The sequence below is a fragment of the Phasianus colchicus genome, chromosome 3, assembly GCF_987193195.1.
Source record: "Phasianus colchicus chromosome 3, bPhaCol1.hap1.1, whole genome shotgun sequence".
Taxonomy (NCBI): domain Eukaryota; kingdom Metazoa; phylum Chordata; class Aves; order Galliformes; family Phasianidae; genus Phasianus; species Phasianus colchicus.
In genome coordinates this window covers 7,556,864-7,583,087 of record NC_143438.1, presented here as the reverse complement: position 1 = coordinate 7,583,087, position 26,224 = coordinate 7,556,864, and the positions used below count along the sequence as shown (strand labels likewise).

The following is a 26,224-nucleotide window of genomic DNA, read 5'->3' as shown; positions in this document are numbered from 1 at the left end:
TGTTAACATACACTTGTAATCTGCTTGGGGTCTAGGATTATGTAGTTTTTTAGGTAAGCACTTAGCAAGCATGCAATACCTTGGTTTCCTAGTAGGCATTATTTCTTCCCCCCCACACACTAAGAACAGAGAATAGCATTTACTGGTACGGCACTGCTTTCTCTTTCTCTTTGTAGAGCTTTCCCAGTACAAAGCTTCTTCAGTAATGATGTTTCACTGTGACTTACAGTAAGTCTGTATTTTCTGGAGTGAGAAGGCACTCTGCTTCCTAAATGTCCGTGGCAATATCAAGTATCCTCCTTCAGAGAGCAGTAGAAGTAGTAAAATATTTAGGATGATGATAGCTAAGAAAACATTGCAGGCTGACTCCCATCCCCTCGGTAAATAGCGAATGCTTTTAAGAAATACATTTTAGCAGATAGAGAGGCTGTGACTGAAATGCCCCTGTGCAGCCTTACAGCCGGCTGTGAGCAGGCACAGTAACGTGATATGTTTGGCTGCCCTCAGCCACAAGGGCAAGTGGTCTTGGTTAAGGACAAGCACTGTGTTTGGAATACCAATATTTTTGGAAACAGAAGTTTCAAAATGCTGTCCTTAAATATTTTCCCAAACAAATAAAGCCGGCCTGATTCTCCTGCCATTCAGGACTTGTCTGTGCCTGAAAATGAGTGGGTGTGCGGGTTGTTGTCATAGCATGAAAGTGGCGGAAGCCCTTCTCGTGGTGAACGTGAGCTATTCTGGAAAAAATACAGCATGTTGATAAGGGAATGGCTGTAGTTATGATACTGAAAGTAGTGCTTTACATTATGGATTAGGAAGAACGTGTTTGCAGAGCATCTAAAGCTATGCTAAACTGGGAGGTATTCCTTCAGAATAAACTGGAGCAATTCCACAGCCAAGTCAGTATGACAAGAATCAGACTTGTTTTCTCCCATGCATCTTACCTGTGCAATGAGGATATTTAAAACAGTGCTGTCTGCTCATAGAAGAACATGGAAACCTCCCTACGCTTCGTGTAGGAACAGCATTTGGCAACTTGATGGAATTTCATTTCCCCGTGTTGTACTATATCCTGTGTGCTCCTTCCTGGCAGTCATTCTTCTTTCCTGCAAGTAGTGATATTTTGGTGACTGTGTCTGAGCAGAGCATAAGTCAATAATATAAATAGCCAACGATATGGAAATGTTCCTATCTAGCTGGATTTTTAGGTTACACTGTATTGTCTAAAAGCTTCAGAAGCTTCCTAAAAACAAATAAGCAATGTGGAAGGGATTATTTGACCTTTCTTTTTTGCTGGAGGAAGAAAGCATGCACTTGACCTTAATAACATCTTCAGTTTAAAATGCAACTATGGAAAGCAGCAAGTGAATTGACAGAAAAACAAGCAGCACTAATACTTAACCAGGTTTCCAGTTCATTGGTGTACCACTGAAAGTATTTGTCATACGAGCCTGAGTCTTGTGCCTGTAACCTGCTCTGTCCAGACCTTTCAGGGATTTTTAGTAGTGAGACCCAGTGACGCACATTGCTTTGATGTATGATTTAAAAAAAAAAAAAGGCAACAGCATTGCTGTGCCTCTTTGTGAGTAAGGGAGTTTTCTTGAATATACCTGAAACTATGCAATGCAGATAGATTGTACATATCAGACCCATAAATATCTCCCAGACTGGTAGTATTGTGAAATCTGAGACTGTAATTACATCTCTAGGTCCGTGGATCACAAGCACACATGAACAAAATACCATGGCAAGCTGCCAGTGTCACTGTTAACCGAGTCCACTGGACCTCCTTGCATGTACCCAAGCATACATTGCCTTCAGATTTGTGAGGCTGTCTTTTTCCTCTGCCTGCTTGCTGAAAGGTGACCACAGTTCCCTCCTCTCCCCTTGGCTTCCCTGTGCCAAAGCCCAGTCCTGTGTAATGCACTTGACAAATTCCCTTCGTGACCCAACAGCCAGGAATAGCCTTACATTCATTCCATCTCAAAATTAATCATCTTTTTGTTTGTGAAGGGTAACATGGAACAAAACCAAAAAGATCATAAGGGAAAGATAGCAATGTTAGTCAGCTCAGTCTCTATCATTTTGTAGCTGAGCCTCAGTGCTCAACTATGAGCCTTGACAGAGACAAGTACAGGTCTGAGGGCCATCGTACACAGCAAATTTACCCAGTCCTCAACAAATATTTACAGAGGTGCTTGTGCCAAATAACATTGTGCTGATCAGTAGAAAAATAGTGTTCAGTAATCTTTCTGTGTCTCTTGTAAATGGTTTCAACTCAGTGGGAATGGAGTGGGCATTGCATTCACAAAGTAGATCATTGCTAGCAGTTCTTAAAACATTAATAATAAAAAAAGTAAAGTATCTCAAATTACACTTCCCACTTAAGTTGGACTTCCCCAACTTCTCTTCTTCCAGGGAGGAGCAGAGATGCTGAGTGGAAATTTCAGTACCTGAGATCATGACTTGGTTAACTGCATTGTAAACACTTTCAAATAAAGGTGGCTATACAAAAAAATATTTTGTTGATGCTGTTTCCTAGATATCTTGGTATGTGTAGATACTTGCACACAATGACATTTGTTCTCCATATCTGGTTCCTTTTATTCTATTTTAATAAAGAAATAAGATTATGGATTGCCCCAGATCTTTGTGGGTTTTTTTAATGTGCTTCTAGGGGAATCTGCTCAGCCTCCAAGGGAAAATCCACTGTTTAAGCACAAGAATAAAATGGCATTTTAGTTAGAAATGCTATCAAGTGGCCTGATTCTTTGAATGTCCTTGGTGCCTATTAGAATGTCCTTGGTGCCTGCAAGTACAGTTTTGACTTTGCTGGAGTTTGGGCCATTCTGTGAGCATCCTTGTGCCTCTTCTTTCTGAGTGGGTCAACATCTCTATTGTCCAAACTAGCGCTAGGCACAGCAACCGGGGCCATGGCAGTCAGACTTGAGAGAATGCTTAGCTCCTCTCAAGTGAGGTAATCTCAGACACGCTTTAGTCAAAAGGCAATTTGTTTAAATTATGTTTGTATGAAACCTAATGAGAAATTTTGTATTCTTCTGACAGACTTCAAAGGCCATAAATAAGGGCAGCTGAATGAGTTGGAGTGAGACTGAACTCCAGAACTGTGACTTGATATGTTTAGGTTTTGGTCTGGATATGCTGATCATGGAAATCACAGTCAGCATTCTACTGTGAAAGATTCCAGCTTGTGCATGTGGTTTTATACATGATAGAACACATCTCTTGTATGGATTTTCTTCTGCATTAGAGGCTGCTGTAGACACAGCAGTTACGGGGAGTTGTTCTACGTGCTTTTTGTCTGATGGAGAGACAAGGGCTGCTGATCAGGAGACAAACAGTACAAAATTACTTTTAACTAGAAGGGAAAAAATACCATTTTACTGTCGTGCTCATGTTCCTCCTCTTTAATTGAGAATGTTGCTATTTGTCTGTGTTTGTTGCAAGCCTTTCTACCTTTCACTTTGCTATAATAATGAGGAGAGAAGGAAGAGCATAAGACATGAGTCATTCAAAGCGTGGACACTGTCTGGGTCTGCAACAGAAGCTTTGATATTCATGCTTGCCTACACAAAATACTGTATCCTCAGACTGTCAATGAGTAAACGTGCAGATCTGAAAACCTTTATGTGCTCTGTTTGCAAAAAGGAAGAATATATTGTAATAGAAGAGCTGTCTCCCTATCTTCAGGGGCTTAAAGAGGTCCCTGATGGCTACCTACACTTGCACCTTTATTTACTATATATTAGCATGGCTTAGGGGTGAACTCCTTGCTGATGAATATACAGCTAGTGATCACTCAAAATTGAGTGCTGTAAAACCCCAGTATGTAGAAGGAAAAACACATTTTATGACAGCTAGCATAGAGGCTAATCATTTGCATGCAAAGAAAATTCTGAGATTAACTAGAAGCTGTGATGTACAGGCTGACAGTGGTTATGTCTGAACTGTATATAGGAATGCTCATGTGTTCTGGCTCTTCTTAATTTTGGAAGCATTCAGGTGGGTGGATGTGGGGAGAAGATGAAGGAAAACAAGGTGGTATCCCCTGCCCCTTCACCCCCCCCTCCAAAAAAAAAAAAAAAAGGTTACAGACAGAGATGTAGTCAGTGGGGGAAAAAAGAAAAAGCTGACCCTGTGGGCTGCCTAGCAGTGCACTCACTTGAAATTTCTCAAGCAGCAAAATCTCAGCTAATCCCTGATCCTGGAACCTGTCCCAGTGGAGTTTCCCCAGTTTAGGACTAAGATAACATATAGAGGGCCAGCAATAACTTGCTCCATGAAGTTTTGCACAATGGAGAAAATGCAATCTTGAACCCTTCATACCTCTTCACATTTGTGCTGATGGGTTCAGCGGTGAAGTCTCTATCACACTCTCCAGGGAGGGTGTGTGGGAAAGAAAATCATGCCCTTTGCCTACAGTGGAGTAAACGTATATAACATTTAGCTAATGCTGCTTTAAGGATGTGTGTTTTTTATACTGGCCACTGTTTTTATTGCAAACACTCAAGTAGGCAACATGGTTTGCCCAATTTCTAACCCCTTGTTGACATAGCCTCCCTCTATTTTGGCATATTGGGCCAACAAATGAAAGAAACAGGCACCTGTGGGGAGAGGAGTAAAGAAGGAGTTGAGATATCTTCCCATATTTCCTTTTCTTAATTATTTAACAGAGATGACAAAAGACCTTTTTGAAGGGCATGATCATAATTAAGTGGCCATTGACCAGAAAGGTATCCTTAGAAAGATTTTTAGAAGATTGTCATAGCAAGGCTATGAGGTCCTTCAGTGCTGTGTTATTATTACATGTGCATTGTTTGGTGTGTTTGGGAGGTTTTGGAAGGGCAGCTTTTACTAGTTGCTTATCTGTGCATTCATGAACAGACCTACCGGAGCCATTGGCAGCATTTTCATTGTCAGGGCTTTGACTTTCTGGATAGGGTAATGTAGGGGCCAGCCAGTCAGACACTAAGGTTCTTAAGGCTGAGATCTGTGTTTACAGCTTTCTGTTCTCCTTTGAAATTATTTCAGTCATGAAAGTTGAAATTTGGAATTTAAGTGAGGGAATGCAACAAGTAGACTGAAAAAGAGGAAGAGCAAATGTGGACACTGAGAGAACTAGGAGAGAGAAGCTCAGACAGGGATTGCTACAGGAGCTTCTTTCCCTTTTCTGCCTCTGCAGATCTGCCTGGAGCTGTACTGCTCTCTGTCCTTCCCTCACCTCCTGTTGCAGCTGACTTTGGTAGGGTTGGATCATTGAGGACCTGGCAGAGATTTCAGGATACACTCCAATGAAATTAATAACCAGTTATGAGAAGAAGTGTCAGTTACTTCAATAAATGCAAGTCTTCGTTGCAAAACAAGCTGCTCTCATATTAGGTTCCCAAACCTCCTCCATTACTTCTTAATGACTCTGAATTATTTCTTATCAAACTACAGCACAGTGAGTACTTTCCCATGTTGTTTTCTTATGTTGTATTAGCTATTGTGACTCCCCCAAGGTGTAATCTTCAGACTAGATCTCAGTCTTTGATGCCTGTTACCCTTCCCAATGTTCTATGTCATAGAGACATTCTTTGGTTGAAGGTAGTTTTCAATCCTTTATTGTTTTTATCTTAGTTATCTTGAACAGCATTTATTTAGAATAGAATTTATTTAGAATAATACGCAGCATATTTGACTGAAAGATTAGATAGAGGGCAAACTAAACCTTCATTGTTTTTAGTTTTACTTGCTGAGCAGGCACACAAAAATTGTAAAAGGAAAACAGACTTGTACTTTGATTGTCCTTTTGATGTAAATCCAAAACTGTGTGAAAGTACTTTTTGATGCTCACAGTAAACAAGATGGCAGGACCATAGTCTTTCAAGTTTGCAGATTTCTTAGCCTCACAGGATGAAATGACTGAGATGTTAAAGGTATCATCTTGTTGCAAGCTCTGAAAAGAAACCATTACTCAGATCATCTCTTCTAAAAATAAATAAGCAGATGCTTTTTCTCAATATATGACGCTCAGTTGATTTCTTCAGTATGCAGCGTTCCTACAGAGCTCAGTGGAAGACCTCTTTCATTGTTTTGCTCAGCTCAGGTGTTTTTTGCCTACTGGAAAATTCTGCATGCTTGCCTTGGCACTAAGAAGCGTTTTGCTGTCACCTTCAAGGCCTGGCTGTGAGTCGTGTCCCTACTTGCCTTGGATTGCCTGCTTTGCAGTCGGGACGCTTCTCCCTGCACGCAGCCTTGGCTGCTCTGAAGGAGCAGTCTGCAGCCAGAGGAGCCCAACAGCTCACTGATTTTCTTCTTAGAAGAGAATTTGCTATGACCAAACAGTCGGCCCCTCTGTCAAATGCATCCTGCTTTAACATCATGAATTTATAAATACCTTCTGAAAATCCTTGACCTTAGAATAGGCCAATGTCATAAATATCTTCTGAAAACATCCTATCTGGACTGTAAACATTCCATTTCAAGGATTTAATGCATCCCAAGGTTTTGTTATCAAGTTAACAAAAATAAACCTTTTTTTTTTTTTTTTTTTTTTTTTCTGTGTCAAAGGCAAATTGTTGCATTTGATTTCCTATTCCTGTTTTGGCTGAGCCAAACAGCTAGTCAAGTTATCAACCCACTTGACAGCCCAAGAGTTCTTTTCCTTTTTACTTACTATGTTGTGGTTACCAAAAACCCTCACGTGGTCAAAAAGGAAGATCTATCATTTGCTTTTGACATTAATGTCATGAAGAGTGGGGTTTTTTTTTAGTAGTGGTATATTACCTCTTGTCAACAGGAAATTCAAAATAAAGTACGCCAAACTAGGTAGAAATTCCTTGTAGCTTAGCATTGGCAGACATTGCATAGTATCATTAAGAATAGGGAGTGTCATTTAGATAAGCTTTGGAGTCTAATCTTGCGTTGGTTGCTAATACTTGAAATTCCAGTTGGCACGATTTTGTTGTTCTGATGTGTTTTGGAAATACTTGGAAATGTTTGATGCCACATTTGCAAGTGCTTTTGTCTAGCTGCAGTTTGTGCTGTTTGAATTCAGCTTCACAATGTGTAGGGTGAGCGTGAAACTTAAGGTGAGTCTTGCTACTAACAAGCTGCAGGACCAGATATATTGCCATGGCTTGCTGTGGGCATCCTCAACCATCATGCTGCTTAGGCAGAGCAAGCTCAGTTCATCTGGGTCACCCTAAATTGCTTGCCTGCAGGCCTCCAGCATCTGAGTCACAGAATCATATAATATAATGAGTTGGGAGGGACCCACAAAGACTACCAAGTCCAAGTCCTGACTCCACGTAAGACCATCCAAAATTCAAACCATATGTTTTACAGTATTGTCCAACGTGGAGTGCTTTGACCACTGTCCTGGGGAGTCTGACCACCCTCTGATGAAGAGCTTTTTTCTAGTAGCCAGGCTGAGCCTCCCCTGCTGGCTTAGTCCACTAGATGTGATGTGAGGAGCTTGCTTCCTAGCCCGGCAGTGTTGATGGAGCTGTCTCCTCAGCATCTGTACCATCCTTGTTCCAGCAGAACAGGATGAAGGTGGTGGCTTCTGCAATGCAGTGATCTGACATCACCCCCCCAGAAAGGCTTACTTTTGTCCTCATGGGGTCAGTGAGTTTTGCTATTGCATGGCTGCTGGCTGTAACGAGGAGAGATGAAGATCAGAATTCTGCATTATTTCTTTTTCAGTCTTCAGAAGTGATTGGGAAGTATTACAGTATTACAACACGGTATTACAGTAGAGATAGTGTTACTGAACAACTGTGCCTTCAAAGGGATGTGGAGTGTAATGATTTACATATGCTCTAATGATGTTTTGATTTACTAGAATAATTTGAAACTTTTGGGTTTGTGTGGGATTTGGGAAACTGTTCAGTATGTGCTTTAGGCATCTTAAAATGCTAGTATAAAAATACCTTACAGGAAGCAGGATGATATTCTGAGTTAGTGCATTCTGTCCCTTACTTTGGTGCGTGTGTGTGAGAGGCTTCTCACTCAGTATATCCTTTACAAAATATTTTATATATTTATGTTCTGGTTGCTAGCTTGGTATGATAATACTCTATACAGCCAATACTTCTTGAACAGCAGCTCAAGGGCTTGTTTTTTCCCTGACATTCCAACAAATACAAGTGAGAGAAACTGCCTTCAGTGTGTTCTCATGCAACATACAGCACATTTACTTAGGCTGCTTGACCTTTAAACAAGCTTATTTTGAAATAGAAATTTTACATTGTCTGAAATATTAAACATCTGACGTCTCTTGGTCTCTGCTTAAAGAGTTCAGATATTGAAATGTTTTTATTCTCTCTAATACTTCAACTTGGTAGCATATCATGGTATCCAAAATGGGTTTTCCTTGTACATGCATGTAATCAAGTCATTGGCTTGCTTGCTTGTATTAAGGAACAGATGTAATGCGGGACATCTGAATACACAAAAAATATATTTTAAATTAGACCCTATATACGTAGATCTGATTGCTGACTGCACAATTTCAGAAAAAAATTGAAACACTTGTTTGACTTGTTAATAATTACATTTTAATAAGGCAAATACTCAGACTTTTTTTTACATAAAAACACTTAAGCATATGATGAAGTATCCGCCTCGAAGATGATGGCTTTCTGGAAGTAGAGCTTTAATCACATGTTTTATAGCCTTCCTGAGCTAGGATTTGACAAGTAGTGCTGTGTGAACTAGATTGGTAGCTCTGTGTAAGCAGTGCATATCAAAAGAGGAGATGATGGCACTGTGGTTTAGCAGCCAGTCTATTAGACCACAGAAGCAACAGCATGCTTGATTCAGACCAATCTTTGTGCAGAATCACTGAGTTCAAAAAAACTATCCTAAATGCAAATTTTGAATAACACCGCCCTGAGAGAGTTGGGACAGCTAAGGGCACGCAACCAGAACTGGTCAAGATGATTGAACAACTTTGTTGAAGTTGATCCTATAAACCATAGAATCACAGAATGGCCTGGGTTGAAAAGGACCACAACAATCATCCAGTTCCAACCCCTTGCTATGTGCAGGGTCACCAACCAGCAGACCAGGCTGCCCAGAGCCACATCCAGCCTGGCCTTGAATGCCTGCAAGGATGGGGCATCCACAGCCTCCTTGGGCAACCTGTTCCAGTGCCTCACCACCCTCTGGGTGAAAAACTTCCTCCTAATATCTAACCTAAACCTCCCCTGTCTCAGTTTAAAACCATTCCCCCTTGTCCTATCACTATCCACCCTCGTAAACACGTAACACAAACGCGTAGTTTCTGACACCTGTCTTCACATGTCCTAATTTCACAGCTTAGTTTATGTCTTCTGTGATCTGACTCCATTATCTCAATACTACAGTTATATTTTAGAAATAAATATTATATTTATGACAGTTCTTTTTCCCCAAGGACCTGTTTCTTTCTGATGGTTTTGCACACTTACATTCTTTAGGTAGTTGCTTTCTTTTTAAGGCAGAAATCCCAGCTGTGGGCAACAACTGAATGCTGTGTTGACAATGTCAAAAGAGATTTTTATATGGTATTGAAGACATTTTGTTATGGGTGGAGTACTTCAAAAATCTCTACGGCATGAGAAATGCAGCGCTTGCAAATATTTCTCTAATAAAGTTTGATAAATACCTGGAACACTAAGTAGGAATTTTACACAGGTGCTGTCAGTTCTGTCATTCTGTTACTGATTTTTTGTGAAGTGGGGAGGCATTGCTATGTGCTAGGCCCACACCTGACCCAAACCTCTTTGCAATCCCACCACGTACATGCACGTCCACCCTAGGGAGCTGGCTTATGGCAAGCTTAGGGGCGAAGCTTGGCGTAGACAGGATGTCAGGGCTCTTACCCTGTCTCATCAACTGGGCTTGGGCACACAGCAGCCTGAAAAACATACAAAGGACCCTTTTTGTCCTGTGAATATTTCCTGCAGCAGCTTATTCATTTTGGTACTTTCCTTGGCTTCCTTTAAACTCAGCACTGAGCTAAAAGCATACAGCTCTGCTAACTTCAGCAGAATTGTTTGTAAACACAAGGCTTGAAGGAGCTTCTCTAAGAACTCTTGTTGTTATTGGATACAGCGCGTGAAAAATGAAAGGGTGATTTATGGCACTGAATATAATCCATTCATTCTCCTCCAGCACCAGTGCGGAAACCTTTCATGATTTTGCATGATGTTTCTAAGTGGCAAAAGTCACACCCAGACACATTTTTTCAGCTAAATGGTGATTTGGTTGCAGGCACACAGATAATGTCCTAACGTTGCAGTTTAGGAAACTGCCTGGCCTGCTTGTGCTGTCACTTACACAGAGTAACTTTTGTTCTTCCAGACTGGTAATCTTACTTTAAGGCATTTGGGCAGACTTACACGAGCCTTTGTACGACTGTCACAGGAATGTTACCTTACAGGGCATGCTCACAGGGAAATTTTCAACCTAGGGGTTGCAGGCTGTACTCAGGGAAAATCAGTTTATTGCCAGCTAAAATAGATTTGGGTGGTGAGAAACAAACCCAAAACTTAACACACCACTTTCTCTCTACCCTCCTTTTTTCTTAGGCTTGCTTTCACTTCTTCATCCCCAAATTCTCTGCCTCTCCCCAGAAAGTGGCAGAGGGGCTGAGGGGATTTTCATCACAAGCTGTAGCAGCTCTTCTCTGCACCTCCAGTTTGACCAGTTTGAGTCAGTTTGACTGATTTGTACTGGTGCAGAATTTCGTCTAATACGTTCCTCTGTTTTAGTGCATCCCTGAGTTTTTCTTTGCTCCACAAGATTTCATGCAGCCTCTGTTGTTGTTGTTCAGTGGAGTTTTTTTTCTGTTGGTATTTTTTTTTAATTATTATTATTTTTTTATTTCCATGTTATATTTCTTGCTTCATTTTGGATTCTATCCTAAGCAGGTTACTTGTGTGTGTGAACATGAAAAGGAAGACCTAGAAGGTCTATGGTCTAGAATGGACTATGAAGGTCCATTTTATTTTTTTCAGAGACTTTACTTTTATTTCTGGTCATTTTTATTAATATAACAGAATATATTCATATATATTTTTTATTAATATAGTCAAATATAGAATGCTCTTTTTCAACTTTGTCCTCAGCTGATTCCTTCTTCCCCTGCAGGACATTCAAGATGTTTTGTTTTCAACCTAAATTCTTTGCAACTTGTAATTACAGTAGGAATTTTAATCCACTATAAGGAGTGGTAATGGATGTATAATAAACTAATGACAGCCTATGGAACTGGGCCTAGCAAAGTAAAAACTGTAAAAATTTGGAGGAACTGAGCTGGAACTTCAGAGCTTCTCCACAGTGGATGGAAAAGTCAGTTCTGACAGTGGTGCTAAAGCTGAGGAGGGGGTTTGAGAGCTTGGGAGAGGACGATGCATCCTGAAGTGTTGGAAAAGGAGGAGTAGAGGTTGAGAACAAGAGGAAGACAAGTGATTTTTTCTCCCCCCATCATTTCCACCGACTATTCTGATTGTGGGAATGAACTACCTCACCAGGCCTGGTTTCTCTTCAGAGTCCAGTTGCCGTTGTATGGGCTGTCCTTCTTTGTGACCTTTCTTTCTGCATTCTTTTTGTGGCAGCAGAAGCAAAAGTAGCAGTTCTGGTGGGCAGAAGCAAACCGATTAATTAGGTTGCTTGGGGAAGAGGAGCAGGTTGTGTACACGCTCTCACTTTGCTGGCCATCTTTTCAGATACTAACAGGGTAGCTTTGCCTGTGCCAGCCTGACCTGGAGAAGAACTTATGGATGGGCTGGCGTGGAGGGAGAGCAGCTGCTGGTGGCTGTGGTGCCTTCCCCAGATGCTCTGTAGGTAGGCTGCGTGGTTGTGCTCATGGCTGCAGTTCTGGCTGCTTCATTTGCTGAACTGTGCTGGGGTTAATGAGGTTGTGGTGAGGTGAGCCAGGGCTGTGCTGGGGGCTGGATGCTCTGATCCTCCAGGTTTGCTTTCTGTCATTTATTGGAGATTTCCACAGGGTGCTCTGCATGTGGAGATGAGTAGCTTACCTTTATGGATGCAGTTGAGTAAACGTGTTATAATTCTCCCAAACACTGAGATAACGTCTGACACGTCGTTCGAAATAGCAGGTAGTTCTTGATCTGCCATAGCGTTTCCAGTGACTCACTGCTTCTTTTTTTTCCCTCCTGTTGCAGTAATTACAGAAGAGTGTTGCAGTTTCTGACTCAGAGGGAAGCTTCATTCCAAGGCTTCTGGCCATGCTGGAGTTCCAGCTCTGCAGCTGTATGGAGTGTGTTGTGGGGACTGCATGGTAGAGACTGCAGGTGGAGACTGAGCCGAAAATAATGCAGGCACAGCACAGTGATAGCAAGGCATTAAAAGGAGGATTTTCTTTGGATTAGCAGACAGAAACTTGGTTGCCAGGATCTTGGCTATGATTCTTGTGTCTCTCAGACTGGCTGCTTACAGGAAAGACATACCAAGGGATGCATCTGATGGCTTCTATTCCAGGTTGGACTAGGAAACTAAAGAGTGAAAAAGTGTGCTCCACCCAGATCTATTGTGGTTGCATAGCTTTTGAAGGGAAATGGTCTTCCTGCAGACTCATAGGAACTCTGGATGTGAGCCTCATGGGGCAGGCATGGGAATGGGTCTCAAACGTGTGCCATATTGTGGGATAGGAGCTGTAGGGCAAGGTTTCACGTGTGTTGCCTCTTCTAGCTCCATGAGCATCTTCATTTCTCCTTCTGGGGAGAAATTCAGCAGTATTGCAAACTAGTGCACTGTGTACACATGGACAAGCTGCAGCTGGCATGACCGCTTGGGGTGCAGCAGCACAGCAGCAGTGACATGCTGCCAAATGTGACCTGACAGCCCTGCCATGGGGACACATGAGGCTGCAGGGGAGGGAATCACAAGTGGACCACAGGGCTCAAGTCTCCTCTTTGCCTTATGAGATGTCAGAGCTGACAGGCACACAGACAAGTCTTGGTCCCCTGTTTTCATGTTCACATAGCCTCCATTTGTAAAGTGACCTCCTAGATTGGTGGTGCTGCATTTTCACTTTGTGCTGGTGCAGGTGGTTGTGTGCAGCTGGCCACCAGGCCTCTGCTTGTCAGAAATCTGTGTGAAGGTCTTCTTGCCATCAGATAAGTGTATTCAGAAGCAAGTCTGTGGAATTCAGGCCGTGTTTCTTGGAGGTGGCAATAAGTGCTCCTCACAGAAATACCATGCTTATGAAACAAGTTTCATTATATTTAAGCATGATATTTCTGTGAGGAGCACCATTCCATTGGTGCTTCTCTAAGGTTAGGAATTTCTTCTCCAAGCTCTGGGGACATGGTTATTCAGAGCAGCTCCGTGGAAGCGTGCACTTAGTTTAAGGCTCACAAAACTCATTTAGATGCCTAGGAGCCCTGCGAGTTAAGTGGAAGAGCTCCATGGTCGTGGGTTAGATACAAAAATACTGTTGCGTGCAATATAAGCAATGTCTAATCTATGTGATTTGTGTTTGAATTGGATGATAAGTGCCCTGACTGATATGCTTAATGCCAACAAGGTAAATCTTCTCTGAGAATGCAGTCCAGTTCAGGTCTTTTGGGGTCCTTGGCTCTCAGGCACCTTTTGGTGAAATATCTTGAAGCACAAGACTGGCACCAAGATGACAGTACATATAGGTGTGTAGGGGCTGTAGGTTCTCTCTTCAATGAGAAATAACTACATGGCCTGTGGGATGCTTCAGCTCTTGTTTTCTCTTTTCTGGCAGAGAGGACAACTGATGAGAGAATGGGCTCTGCGGGGAAGCCTAGCCCTGACACCATGACAGCTGACAAGTCAGAAGCTGGAGACTTAGCACTGGAGCCCCTGCTCACTTGCAAGCTATGTCTCTGTGAATATTCCCTGGATAAGATGACCACTCTGCAGGAATGCCACTGCATCTTTTGTACATCGGTAAGATTTAGCAGCATCTTTAAGTTACAAAAGCAGAGTAATGGAAGATAGACAGAACTTCAAGGTGGGACTGCTTATATCCTGCTAGAAGTGTTACTTCTGCTGTTAGGGGATGCTTTCCTAAAGAGCTTTTGGTATTAGTCTCTCTTGCTTTATCTAGAAGATTTTTCTGTTATTCTGCTTTTAATAACATGCAGCTCTAACAAATGTTCCTGTAGCATACAATAATAATAAATACCAGTAGTATATAGGAAAAAAAGATGCATTTTAAGACTGTCAGAGAACATACACCATCCATATGCAGTGTCAGTATTCATTTCTTCTGAAGCAAAAGTCATCCTATGACTGTGGTTTTGTTTCCCTGTTATTTTCTGGGTAGTCATAGGCCTTTTTTTCCTTTGTCTTGAATGTATTTTTTTAAGGGCAATTAGAAAACCTAAACAAAAATTTACCTTGGCCTATCGAACCTTTGCCTCTGCAGTCTGTGCTGCAGAGAAATTGCCCAGGTCATGCATTGCCTATAGTTGTCAGTGAGGATTTTGCACCCTGCAAATTCAGATCAAATAAAGTTGGTGGAAGTGATAAAGGCTGAGGTTGAGTAAGCTCATAAAAGCCTTGGAGATATTAGTGCTCTTCTGGTTTCTTTGTCAGCATGGGGAAATGAACCCAGTTTCTCTGGCAACCGTGACTTTCATGTACCTGACTAATGAATACTGGAAGCAGGTCAGAAGTCACAGTACAAAAGGTTTGGGTTTTTTTTTAATAACTCCAGAATAAAAGTATTTATTTTTTGACAACAGATTGCAGGTAAGACTCAAATAAATACTTCTAAATTTTGCACTTGATAGTTTGAACTCAGGGAAGAAAAGTGATATTATGAAGCAGGACAAAAATAATAGAATGGCTTATTTTGAAGGGGACCTTAAAAATCATCTAGCTCCAACCCCCCTGCCATAGGCAGAGTTGCCACCCACCAGATCAGGCTGCCTGGGGCCCCATCCAACCTGGCCTTGAACATCTCCAGGGATGGGGCATCCACAGCTTCTCTGGGCAACATGTGCCAGTGCCTCACCATTCTCAGACCAGCCTCCACCTGGACATAGAGCTGTTGAGAACAACCCCTTGCCTACCAATTCTTTGGCCATCTGATAGTCCAGCCTTCAAATCTGTATGTTTCAAGAAACCAGGATAAGACTGGTTAATTGCATTTTCAACCTGAAATTCATGTAATGTCTTTTCCATGTTGACTTCCACAAAACATTTCTATTCTTTAGTTTGTAACATAAGTTTTAAGAGGACATGCCTAACAGGTAGATACGAAGGAAGATAGAACTTAAAATTTAAAACTTGGAAGTGTTGATATTTATAAAGCAGTCTCGCTCTTCTCTGAGAATTCACTGACTGATTTACTAACATTGATAGCAGATGACTCTAACCTGAGTATTAGCTGAGCAGAGTAATCCTCTGGCCCTAGGAAAGGGAGGACTGCTGAGTACTGTACCAGGCAGAGCTGAGTTCTCCACTCTTCTTAAATGAGAAATCAGTGACAGCTGGGTAGGGCTGCTGTTCTTACTTGTCCTTTGTTGATGCTGAATCTGCCACCTTGCACAGGTACCTTATACCTGGATGGTAGCATGAAGCATGTCCGCCCTGAACTTGGCTTTAGTACTACCATTACAGAGTGCAATCATGGTTGTTTTGCATCTGTGCTGACTTTGTATAAGGCTAGAGTCAACCTTGGGTGAGTTTTGAATGCAGCTGGGTGAAGCCTTTAGACAAGTTATTTGTAAGTGTTGGCTTAATATGCCTTTGTTGTGCTTATGCTCTGTCTATCCTTTGGCTGTTGTTGCCTGTTCACCTCTGTCTTTCACAGTCACTTCTCACTTGTCCTGTGATCACCTTGTCTGGCTGTGATACCAGGGACAGGTTGAAAAGGACCATCTTTTTTGTGCTCAAGTGTTCTGTGATGAGTTGCTGCTCTCTCCTTTCTGCAACTGACAATGCAAAAGATTGGACAGGGGCTGTGTCACTGCCTGCAGACTGCTCTGTGCTTTCCTGCTCCCTTTCCTGTTGCTCACCTCGTGTGCTGAGATGGAAACAAATACAAGCAAATACCAGCATATCTTTGCTCCTAAAGATTCCTGTGTGCCAACAAAGAAATGCCATGCTATGTAATGCAAGGAGGTACACTGAACTTCGGTTCAGAAATGTTCCTCTAGAGATCAAGGGTCTCAAAAAGCACTCAAAGATTTTGTAGTGGTTATAAGGAGAAAGGAAGTTATAAGGCACTTATATAGAAGCAAGATGTGTAACAGAGGAAGGCTGTTTGATACCTATAGCACAGATCTAGTTAATAATCTGTGTCTGTATTGATGCAACAGAGACACATAGATCTTACATCCTTCAACAGAGGTCTCTGTAGGCTTTTAACCTGCCTTTTCCATCTTGAACTTAGCACTTTCTGGCTGTATGAGTTGCAATGATACCTTTAGACAGCCTCCAAAGAGCAGTGGCAGAAGCAGCACCTCACTACAGAGTGCCTCAGTGCAATGCCAGGACTTATGTGAAGCATTGCACTGGGCACACAGCCTGCAGTGGCTGCTCTGCTATGCAGCGCTGTAACTTCCCTCCCATCCATGACAAAGCTTTTAGATACCTTCTTAATGCAACGTCTCTCTTAAAGGCTGTGTGAATGTTAACCTTGAGCTAGAGAATCTAGCCCATATTATTTTTTGAGCTAGCAGTGCTACCTGTTTGCATAGCTTATTTGTATTTTTTTTTATTGCTAAGTTTAATTCTGTTAAATTCTGTTAATTCTGTTAATTCTGTTAAATTCCAAATGTTCAATTCCATTAAAATGAAGTTTGGTTAACTTTTTGTTCTATTACATATGTGTGGCTTTTTTTCTTTTTTTTGCCAAGTGCACTGATAGTTGTCTGTCTGTGATTGTTTTCTACTACAACACTTTTGATCTTGGGAGTAATTGGAAATTATATATAATATATATAATATAATATATAAGCATCTGCAAGGGAGAGATTATATCTCCTTTTCATTAGACTTTGTATACAACTATTTTTTTCAGCTTAGATACCCTTGTAGTAAACATTATATCTCAGAGAAGCTGTGTTCTTGCCAAAGTAAGCTTTATTTAAGGAGGTGTATATTTGCATTTTGGAGGAAGGTTGCAATTAAGACAGGAGCTTTTCACCTAGCCATAGCCATTTTTACTCTGCCTGTTCAGAGAAGAGAAATCAGATGGCTTTGTATGATACAGTTGTTGTCTCATTTGGTAGCCCAATCTGAGAAGACATCAACTTTGGATTTCTTATCATTTCATTGAATGTCTTGGGTTGGAAGGAAGCTTAATAAAGATCATTCAGTTCCAACCTCTCTGTTGTGTGCAGGGTTGTCACCCACTGAATCAGGCACCAGCTCAGGCTGCCCAGGGCCCAATCCAGGCTGGCATTGAATGCCTTCTGGATGGGGACCCACAGCTTCTCTGGGCAGCCTATGCCAGTGCATCACCACTCTCTGAGTAAAGAATTTCCTACAAACATATAATCACGATCTTCCCTCTTCAAGGTTGAAAACCATTCCCCTTTGTTCTATCATGATCGGGCTTTGTAAAAAGTCAGTCTGCCTCTTGTTTATACTTATTTCTTCTTAACATCTAACCTAAATTTCAACCCTTTCAGTTTAAAACCATTCCCTTTTGTCTTATCACTATCTGCTCATGTGAAAAGTCAGTCTCTCTGTTCATAAGCTGCCTTCGTTACTGGAAGGTTGCAGTGAGTTCTCTGCAGAGCCTTTTCTTCTCCACACGGAACAAACCCAGCTCCATCAGCCTTTCTTTGTGGTAGAGATGCTCCAGCCCTTCAGTCATCTTCCTGGCACTTTCTGGAGGGCCTCCAACAGCTCCATGTCTTATTGTTGCAATTGGTGTGAGATTCCACTGAAATGTAAGATGAAGGACACCTTTACACACTGTGTGTTTTGGAAACAGCTATAATGTACATCGTGGCTTAGTTTCATTGTGTTTGGGCTGTGTTAATTTTGAATGAAGGTCTGATCTCTGTGGAGGGCTTAGCAGGGAAGCGACAAGTTATATTTTCTCTGCAAAACTTTTGACGTCCTTTACGTGGTTCAGATAACTTCCTATGCCCATTAAAGCTTTGTGGAGTGCCATGCTGCAAACACACGTTATTGTAAATGAATATACATATATAATATTTTGCAATATACATATTGCTTATGCCACATAGCTTTATACTATATGTCCCATTCAGAAAAGAGTGTGTCTCATCCATTCTCAGTACTGCTTGTCTTTTTATCTGTTTTATCTTATCAGTCATCCTTCTTGTGTGTTTGCAGGATGTCCTTCTTGTCTGCAGCATCTTGTGCTTGCCTTGTCTTGAAGCCTTTTATTCCTTGGAAGCAACCAGCTACACAGGTCTTTGCTCCTTTGGTCCCACTGCTCACATATCTACATAAAATGATTATTCACTGTGCCAGGCTTTGCCATCAGACTGTTATGAAATACAGTATTTTACTGCACTTCTGCCTGAATCCAAAACAAAATAATATTTTTTTATATCCTGATTAACTTACAAAACTATACATTGCTGTACTTGGACAAGTGTCAGAAGTGCTCTCACAGTTTGGTTGCTCTTAACAGCAATGCTGTTAGGGAGAATGTGGTTTTGAAGGGGTCTGTTAATGTGTTAGCTTCCTCCGTCCTTGGTTCTGTTTGATTTTGTCTTACCTCTTTTTCCTCTGTCTTTCTGAAAACTACAGGTTTCTTATATGAGCCAGGTGAGCAATTCCACGCTATAGCTTCACTGCTGTTTACATCAAGCAGTGGCTTATATCCATCCTGTGTGTTATTTACTGGATCAGGTTTTGAGATACATAAAACAACACATAACAATCTCTGAAAGCAAAAGATAGTTTTAGGTGTTGACAGTACATGTTCTGCAGGTCTAGCATGATTCACCATTCTCTCTCATCCAAGTAAATTCTTTGTTAGGTCTTGTATTTCTGAGAAGTGTGTGAAGTAACTGAATTACAAAATATGCAAAACAAATGCCATGGTGATCACCTGTTTGATGTTTTGATGCACACAATCCAGTCTAATCCAGGATTAAACTTCCTCCAACCTTAAAAGGAAAAGCCAACATGCAGTGTTGAATTGAATCACAGGTAACTTCTATCTTGAATATTCCACAAAATAGGTGATCCAGCAGTGTTTGGGAGAACCCAATTTTCTGCTGTGTGAAAGCAAGGCCAGGGCTCAGGAGAGGTAAAAAAAATAAATAAATAGGCTCCTTTACTGCTATTGATAGCCTGGTGCCCTGAGCAGCTGCCTGCCTGCCTGGTGAGTCAGGGCCATGGGATTCTGCAATCTCTGAGAGAGGAGCTGGCATGCTGCTGCCAGCTACATTTTCAAGGGGGGGAAGGGAAATAAAACCCTTCCAGAAAGAGAATTTTCACCATTGTACTTCAACAGCAGGACACACTTTTCTTGTGCCTTGTAGGGCAGCTGTGTGCTGCCCTGCCTTCTTCTTCAGGTGGCCTGATACTGACCTTTTGTCCTTACTGCTGCAAGCCTTAGACTGCTTTTCCAGGGGGAAACTGGTGAGCTGTAGACAAACTGATGTGAAAGATCAGCATGAACAGCCAAAAGCACAGGAAGAAAAGCTTTGGAGCAGAGGAGATTGATTCAACCAAAGTCAAGGGAGAAGCAGATGACAAAGAGCATGGGATGTCTGCTAAATTATGCATTATACACAAATACTCCAGTGAAGGATTACTTAGTAAAATTTATGAGTAATGGAAACTGTGAATCACCTTAATCTAGCAAACACTGGGTTTTAATGTTTCTTATCTTTCTCTGTGCTAACTTTCAAGAGGGGACAACTTGATCCCCTCTTCTTTCACTTCTTTTCCTCATCCTAGGAGACATCTGCATGTGCTCATGGCTGCACTAGAACACTGTGTTCTCCTGTTCCTAAATAGCCCTTGTGATGCAATGCCCCACTTACTTTATATAAAACTCACCTCAGATTGTTTTCTGTTTCCACCCACAGGTAAGAGCTGCCAAATTTTGACATTTCAGATTTTTTTTTTCCCAGCTTGACATTTGAAATGTTTCAGAATAGCTTTAAGTTATAAAAGAGAAAATTCCCACGCCTGCTAATATTGGCACTGAACACTTAGCATTTGGATCATAATTTAGATGGTTTAAGAACTTCTTGCATGTATTTCTGGATAGAGTATCAAAAGGGCACAGGTGTACCCACTGCCTTTTGGTGGATGCTACCATTCAGAAAAGTGGGCATCGTGTTTCTGAAGTCAGCAGGAACAGTGGCCAAGAGGAGACTGGAGAGGACAGATGAGGAAGAGAGAACCACAATATTTAATCACAGCACTGTGTCAGTGAAGTTTGTTATCTCTGTTTAACAAATGGAGAAACAGATGTGAAGTAAGCTGTCAGTGCCTTAGAATAGTGGAGTATCTGAGCCAGTCTGTGACATAAGCCTCATGGTCACATCTGTTTTGTAGCTGTTGGTAAGAGAGTGTTTGGTTTGACACAGATTTGTTTGCAAATGGTGTTCACAGCTGGTTGAGGCTTACAGTGGTGAGTTTTTCTAGTCCTGTTCTTTGGTCATTTTTTGTTTTGTGGTGCTGGTTTGTGTCGAAGATTACCAGGTAGCTATCCTGATTTCCACTTTGTGGAAGGCTGTCTGTAAATTTGTTTTGGACTGTGTATCTGAGCAGAATCCAGCACCATTGGCAGTGGACTACAGCAGATCCCTCAGACAGACTTGGAAGAGCCCCTGGAAAACCAGGTTTGAGGAGCAGCAGGAGACAATTATCTGCTGGTCCACTGTCATCTTTCCTTACTGATGTTTTCACTTAGTTATGACAAAATAAGATGCTTGTCAAATCATATTTTTCCACTGCTTCCACTAAGCTACAAGATAATATGCCATTAGGGGCTGAAAGGGATTTTTTTTTTCACTTTCCTTCAAGCATCTTTCTCAATAAAGCTTTTTTGTGACCTGATTTATCCATTTAATTATATCAATTTAAAGATAACTTCATTTATTGCTGCATCTGGTCCTTAGCTAAAATACAGATTGAGCAATAAAATTACTTGTTTTCTTGGTTTACTGTTATTGTACTTTTAACAATCTCTTTTTGATAGGAAAAGCCCTGCTTCTTTGGTTTTGTTTTTTGTTTTTTTCCAAGCAAAGTGCAGATGAATCCAAGCTAAATGACAACAGGATAAATTCACCTGGCTTTAAGACCTGTTTAGAAGTGCTTGACAGATTCCAGGAGTTTGATCTCTACATACTGGAAGTGGGTGGTTCAGTCTTGCAGATTGAATGTGCAGAGGTACACGTCATGACAATTATGAATGTACTGTTAATTTGTTAGAGTTCTGACAAGTCAATAATACATATAAGCTACGTGACTACAACACCATCATGTGTATGCACTGAAAAACAGGTAACATATATAAATAAGAAAGAAATGAGAGCTATGTCTAGTTCAATTCCTTATGCACTTGGAAAGTGCATGAAGACTACATAGAACTGATGTGGCTGTTATCATAAGACAAAGATACTCACGGCCTCTGGAACTCCAATCAAAAAGTTATGTCCTCTTTCCATATGTAGTCTTTTTATTTCACCCTTCCAATTTTGAGTGTGAAGAAAGACCAAAACTCATTATTGTTTTGGGGACTTAAATCTAGGAAAGAGATTTAACATTTTAGATCAGTCTTGTGGGTTGGAACCTGAAGTTTTCTTAAATTTTCTGAAATTGAAATTGTCTTTCAGTTATACATTAGTAGGAAAGACTTTCTCCTTTTTACAGAGTATTTTAAATAATTTTTTTTCATGTTAAAGTTTAACATAACTCTAGGAGTGGTTATGAAACACTGTAGACCTGCTTCCACTCTCCCCTCATTTCCACTGTTATTGTGATGTTTAATTAATGAAAAATACCCTTACTTATTCAATATCAACTGCTGCATGGTGATCAGCAGCATTATCTGTAGCACTTGACAGGGAAATAGGCCAGTGGACTGTTCAATGGAGGAGGAGCTGGTTGCAAGATCATACCCAGACAGCAGCGGTCAATGGCTAAATGTCCAGATGGAGATTAGTGATGACTGGTGTCCCTCAGGGGTCTGTCCTGGGACCAGTGCTCTTTAATATCTTCATCAGTGACATCAGCAGGGGGATTGAGTGCACTCTCAGCAAGTTTTGCTGATGACAGCAAGCAGTGGGATGTAGTCTGCACGCTCGAGGGATGGGATGCCATCCAGAGACACCTAGACAAGCTCAAGCAGTAGGCTGAAGAGAACCTCGTGAGGTTTAACAATACCAAGTGCAAGGTCTTGCACCTGGGTCACCGCAGCCCACACTATCAGTACAAGCCAGGGGATGAAGTGATTGAACACAGCTCTGCTGAAAAGGACTTGGAGGTTCTGGTGGATGGCAGGCTGGACATGAGCCAGCAATGTGCTCTCGCAGCCCAGAAAGCCAACTGTATCCTGGGCTGCATCCAAAGATGCGTGAGCAGCAGGTCGAGGGAGGTGATCCTGCCCCTCTGCTGTGCGCTGCTGAGGCCTCACCCTGGAATACTGTGTCTGGATGTGGAATACTCACTACAGGAGATACACAGACCTGTTGGAACGCATCCAGAGGAGGGTCGTGAAAATGATCCAAGGGATGGAACACTTCCCTGTGAGAACAGGCTGTGAGAGCTGGGGGTGTTCAGCCTGGAGAAGAGAAGGCTCTGGGAAGACCTGAGAGCAGCCTTTCAGTATCTAAAGGGCGAGTATAAGAAAGAAGGGGATAGATTCTTAAGCAGGGTCTGTGGTGATAAGACAAGGGGAAATAATTTGAAACTAGAGGAGGAAGATTTAGATTTGATATAGGGAAGAAGTTTTTTACAGTTCCAGTGCCTCGCCACCCTTACAGGTTGCCCAGAGATATGGTGGATTGGACACATTCAAGGTCAGGCTGGACCAAGCTCTGGGCAACCTAATCTGGCTGTGGATGTCCCTGTTCATTGCAGGGGAGTTGGACTAGATGACTTTTAAAGATCCCTTTCAACTTAATGTGATTCTCTTATTCAGTTTTTCTTCTTCTTGGCCATCCCTCCAACTTTCATAATGCTACCTGTTCAATTTTGCCATATCACATACACAGTTTCCTTTTATCCTTTAACATCCAAACCAATGATGCTGCATTTAGGCAGCTGGATTGCTGTGTGCAGATGGGAGAAGAGCAAGGTAATAGAACATGTCAGGGTACTTGAAAAAGTAGTATGTAGGAATGACTGAAATCTGTCTTTTGTCTCTGATAGAGATAATATCAGAAAATGACTTTGAATAGAAACATAACATTTTGCATTGAGAAGGATATAATGCCTTTGGCACATCATTACCTAGAAATATAGTACTGAAATTATACTTTCAACTCGTTCTTGAGTTAAAATGTAGAACTGTTATAAAAATAAATGCATCCATGTTGCACGTACTATAATTTGGTCTAAGTACTTTACAGGCCTTAACCTTCTAGATATATATCTCATGAGAATCACTTTTTTGAAGTAAATAGACACTGACCTTATTTTATTAAATGACAGAAGGTGATAGCCTGAAAAGCAGTAACATCTTAATGTGAAAAACAATTTTTTCCTCAAAATGCTTAAAGAGCAAATTATTTGAAAGAGATAACATTACGTATTATGAGTATTAGGCAGGAAAAAAAAAAAAAAAAGATTTCTAGAACAATTTCCACTAAAGTTGACAGTAATCCAGCAGGAGCAAAACTTGATTGGTGAAGTTAGGTCAGCACAAAACCTTCTGTTTGGGTGTACCAATTTTTACTAGTGGAGTGGTGTAACGTTTGAATCAGTCGTTCTTCCTTGTTTGCATCCAGACTTTATAACGTGTCCCAGAACACAAAGGTGCTTGGTGAGCAAAATCTTAGTGAAGATGAGCTTAAACCGATCAGAGTACAGTTGCAAGTACAGGAGTTAAAATTCCTTTGATTGCTGTCTACCATTTATTTGATGGAGAAAATGCAATGGAGCCAGATCTCAGATTTCATCTGTAGGCAGCAGGCTGTAAGCCTGTTCTGCAAGAGACCTCAGTGGGTTTTTAATCCTGTTGCCTTGAGCATTCTGCCTTGACTATGTGAGGCGTTTGTGGAAACCTCACTTGCTAGTGGGAAGGCTGCTGGAAGTGACTTGGTTGGGCCACAAAGAGCATAGCTCTCCATGTCAAAAATTCTCACCAAAAGCCACAGATTCTCAACCACTGGCTGCTCTCTATGCTTGTACATCACTACGCAGTGGTAAGTTGGTGAGGGTGTAAGCCCAAGGGTGTTAAGGCCTCTTGGAAAGGGTAGATAACAGCAGGACAGGGGGAAATGGTTTTAAGTTGAGGGAAGGGAGGTTTAGGTTGGACGCCAGGGGGAAGTTCTTTACAGAGAGAGTAGTGAGGTGGTGGAACAGCTGCCCAGAGAGGTTGTGGATGCCCCGTCCCTGGAGGTGTTCAAGGCCAGGTTGGATAGGGCCCTGGGCAGCCTGGTCTAGCATTAAATGTGGAGGTTGGTGGCCCTGCATGTGGCAGGGGGGTTGGAGATTCATGATTCTTGAGGTCCTTTCTAACCCTGGCCATTCTGTGATTTTGTGATTCTGAGTCCTTGATGTGATTTCTTGGATGTCAAGATGAAGATCCTTTCAAGGAACTCTTGTATCACAAAGTACCTTCATCCTACCTGCATTTGTAGAGCGATTAAATAGCATATGTAATATGTACAGTTTTTTAGACAAAAAGCATGAAAAAATAATCTTATCGTCTTGCATCTATGTAATGAATTCTTCATAGTGTAGGAGAACACACTGCTGAGAAAATGAATCCCGGTTCATTGTACAAACTGTGAATCCTCTTCTCATCACATATACAGTTGGTATGGCAATTCAGATGCTTTGTTTGCCATTTTTCATCTAAGTAGCTAAATTAGTAGATGGACTGTAAATAAAGTAAAATCTCTCTAAAAAACAGTCTTGCTGTTAATGTGGAGAGGTATTTTAAAATTGCAGTTATTTTCCACTGCTGATCTTTGTTTTTGTTTTTGTTTTTTTCTGCTAAGTTATGAAAGAGGGGGCAGGAAGTTCAAATCTTCACATATAGATTTAGGTAAAAGCATAATCCTTCAATGCTAAATGTTAAAACCTTCCTATAAGTCCTTCCATCACTTTTTTGAATTGCTTCCAGAATACGTTCTCCAGGCTCAGAAAATGGAGGCAAAAGATAGAATAGCTAAAACTATTTAAGATGGAAGTTTTGGGTGAAGCATTTGAAGTTCCGTGGCACTGCACAGGTCTGTTATGAAATCTATCCAAATCACCCTCTTTTAGCACAGCACCCTCTAAAAGTATTGCAAGAAGGCTTCACTTATTATCCTCACCTACAGGTGAGGTAGGTGGTAAGTGAGGGAAGGAGAATCCCCATGCATTAACAGTCCCCAGAAACCTCTGTTTTCCTGCCTTGGTGTCCCTAGTGGCTCAGATAGAGGACACAGAAGCTGAATTCAAACCCCATGCTGTTGTTGGAAGTTCCTAAAGCACTTCCTGCCCATTTTGGCAGGAGAGGTTAAATGTCAGTGCGCTGAGCTTTTGTCCTGGAAGTCTAAATTAAGAACAGGGCTCTGGGCTGCTGTTAGGCCTGCAGGAACTTCTCAGCCTTTGTCCCCGCTCTGTACCCGGCTGACCTGAGCTGCCCCCAAAATACAAATCCACTGCACCATGCTGTCAAAACAAATTACTCAATATCAGGCAGCACCACAGAGGAGACAAAAGGCAGGATCTCAGTGAAAGTAAAAGGCTGTTCTCTCGTGCTTGCTAAGGAACTAAGGCAGACTAAATGCTTTGACAGGAGGGGAACTTTTCCCCTTCCCCAAATGTTGCCATAGGTCTTGATGCAGAAGTTAATCAAGTCTCCTATGAGGAGAGAGAGTGAGACATGAACAGCGCAGGTATCTAAAGAGCCCTGTTCCTAAGGTTGGCAGATCTTAAGAACCTTACATTTCCATGTATTTCTTAAAAATGGTCAGGTATTTAATCAGGAAAGCCCAGATTAGAAGCCCGAATGACCCATTAGGTCAGAGGCATCCAGTGCTGCAGCTGGCCTCAGTGGACAGGAGAAGGGAGGGAGAAAAGGAGCAAAGCAACGGAGGGAAGAAGCCAGCAGGACTGATGA

General features: G+C 41.6%; 1 protein-coding gene across 2 annotated transcripts in view; it reads left to right on the top strand.

The window, feature by feature from the left end:
* Window positions 1-26,224, top strand: part of RNF144B (ring finger protein 144B) — a 90,440-nt gene that overhangs the window by 35,585 nt on the left and 28,631 nt on the right. For both annotated transcript variants that reach the window (XM_090136873.1, XM_031610231.2), the window contains exon 2: window positions 13,751-13,935. In XM_090136873.1, the coding sequence (XP_089992999.1) occupies window positions 13,771-13,935 (165 nt within the window). In that variant the 5' untranslated portion in view covers window positions 13,751-13,770. The remainder of the gene's footprint in view (window positions 1-13,750; window positions 13,936-26,224) is intronic.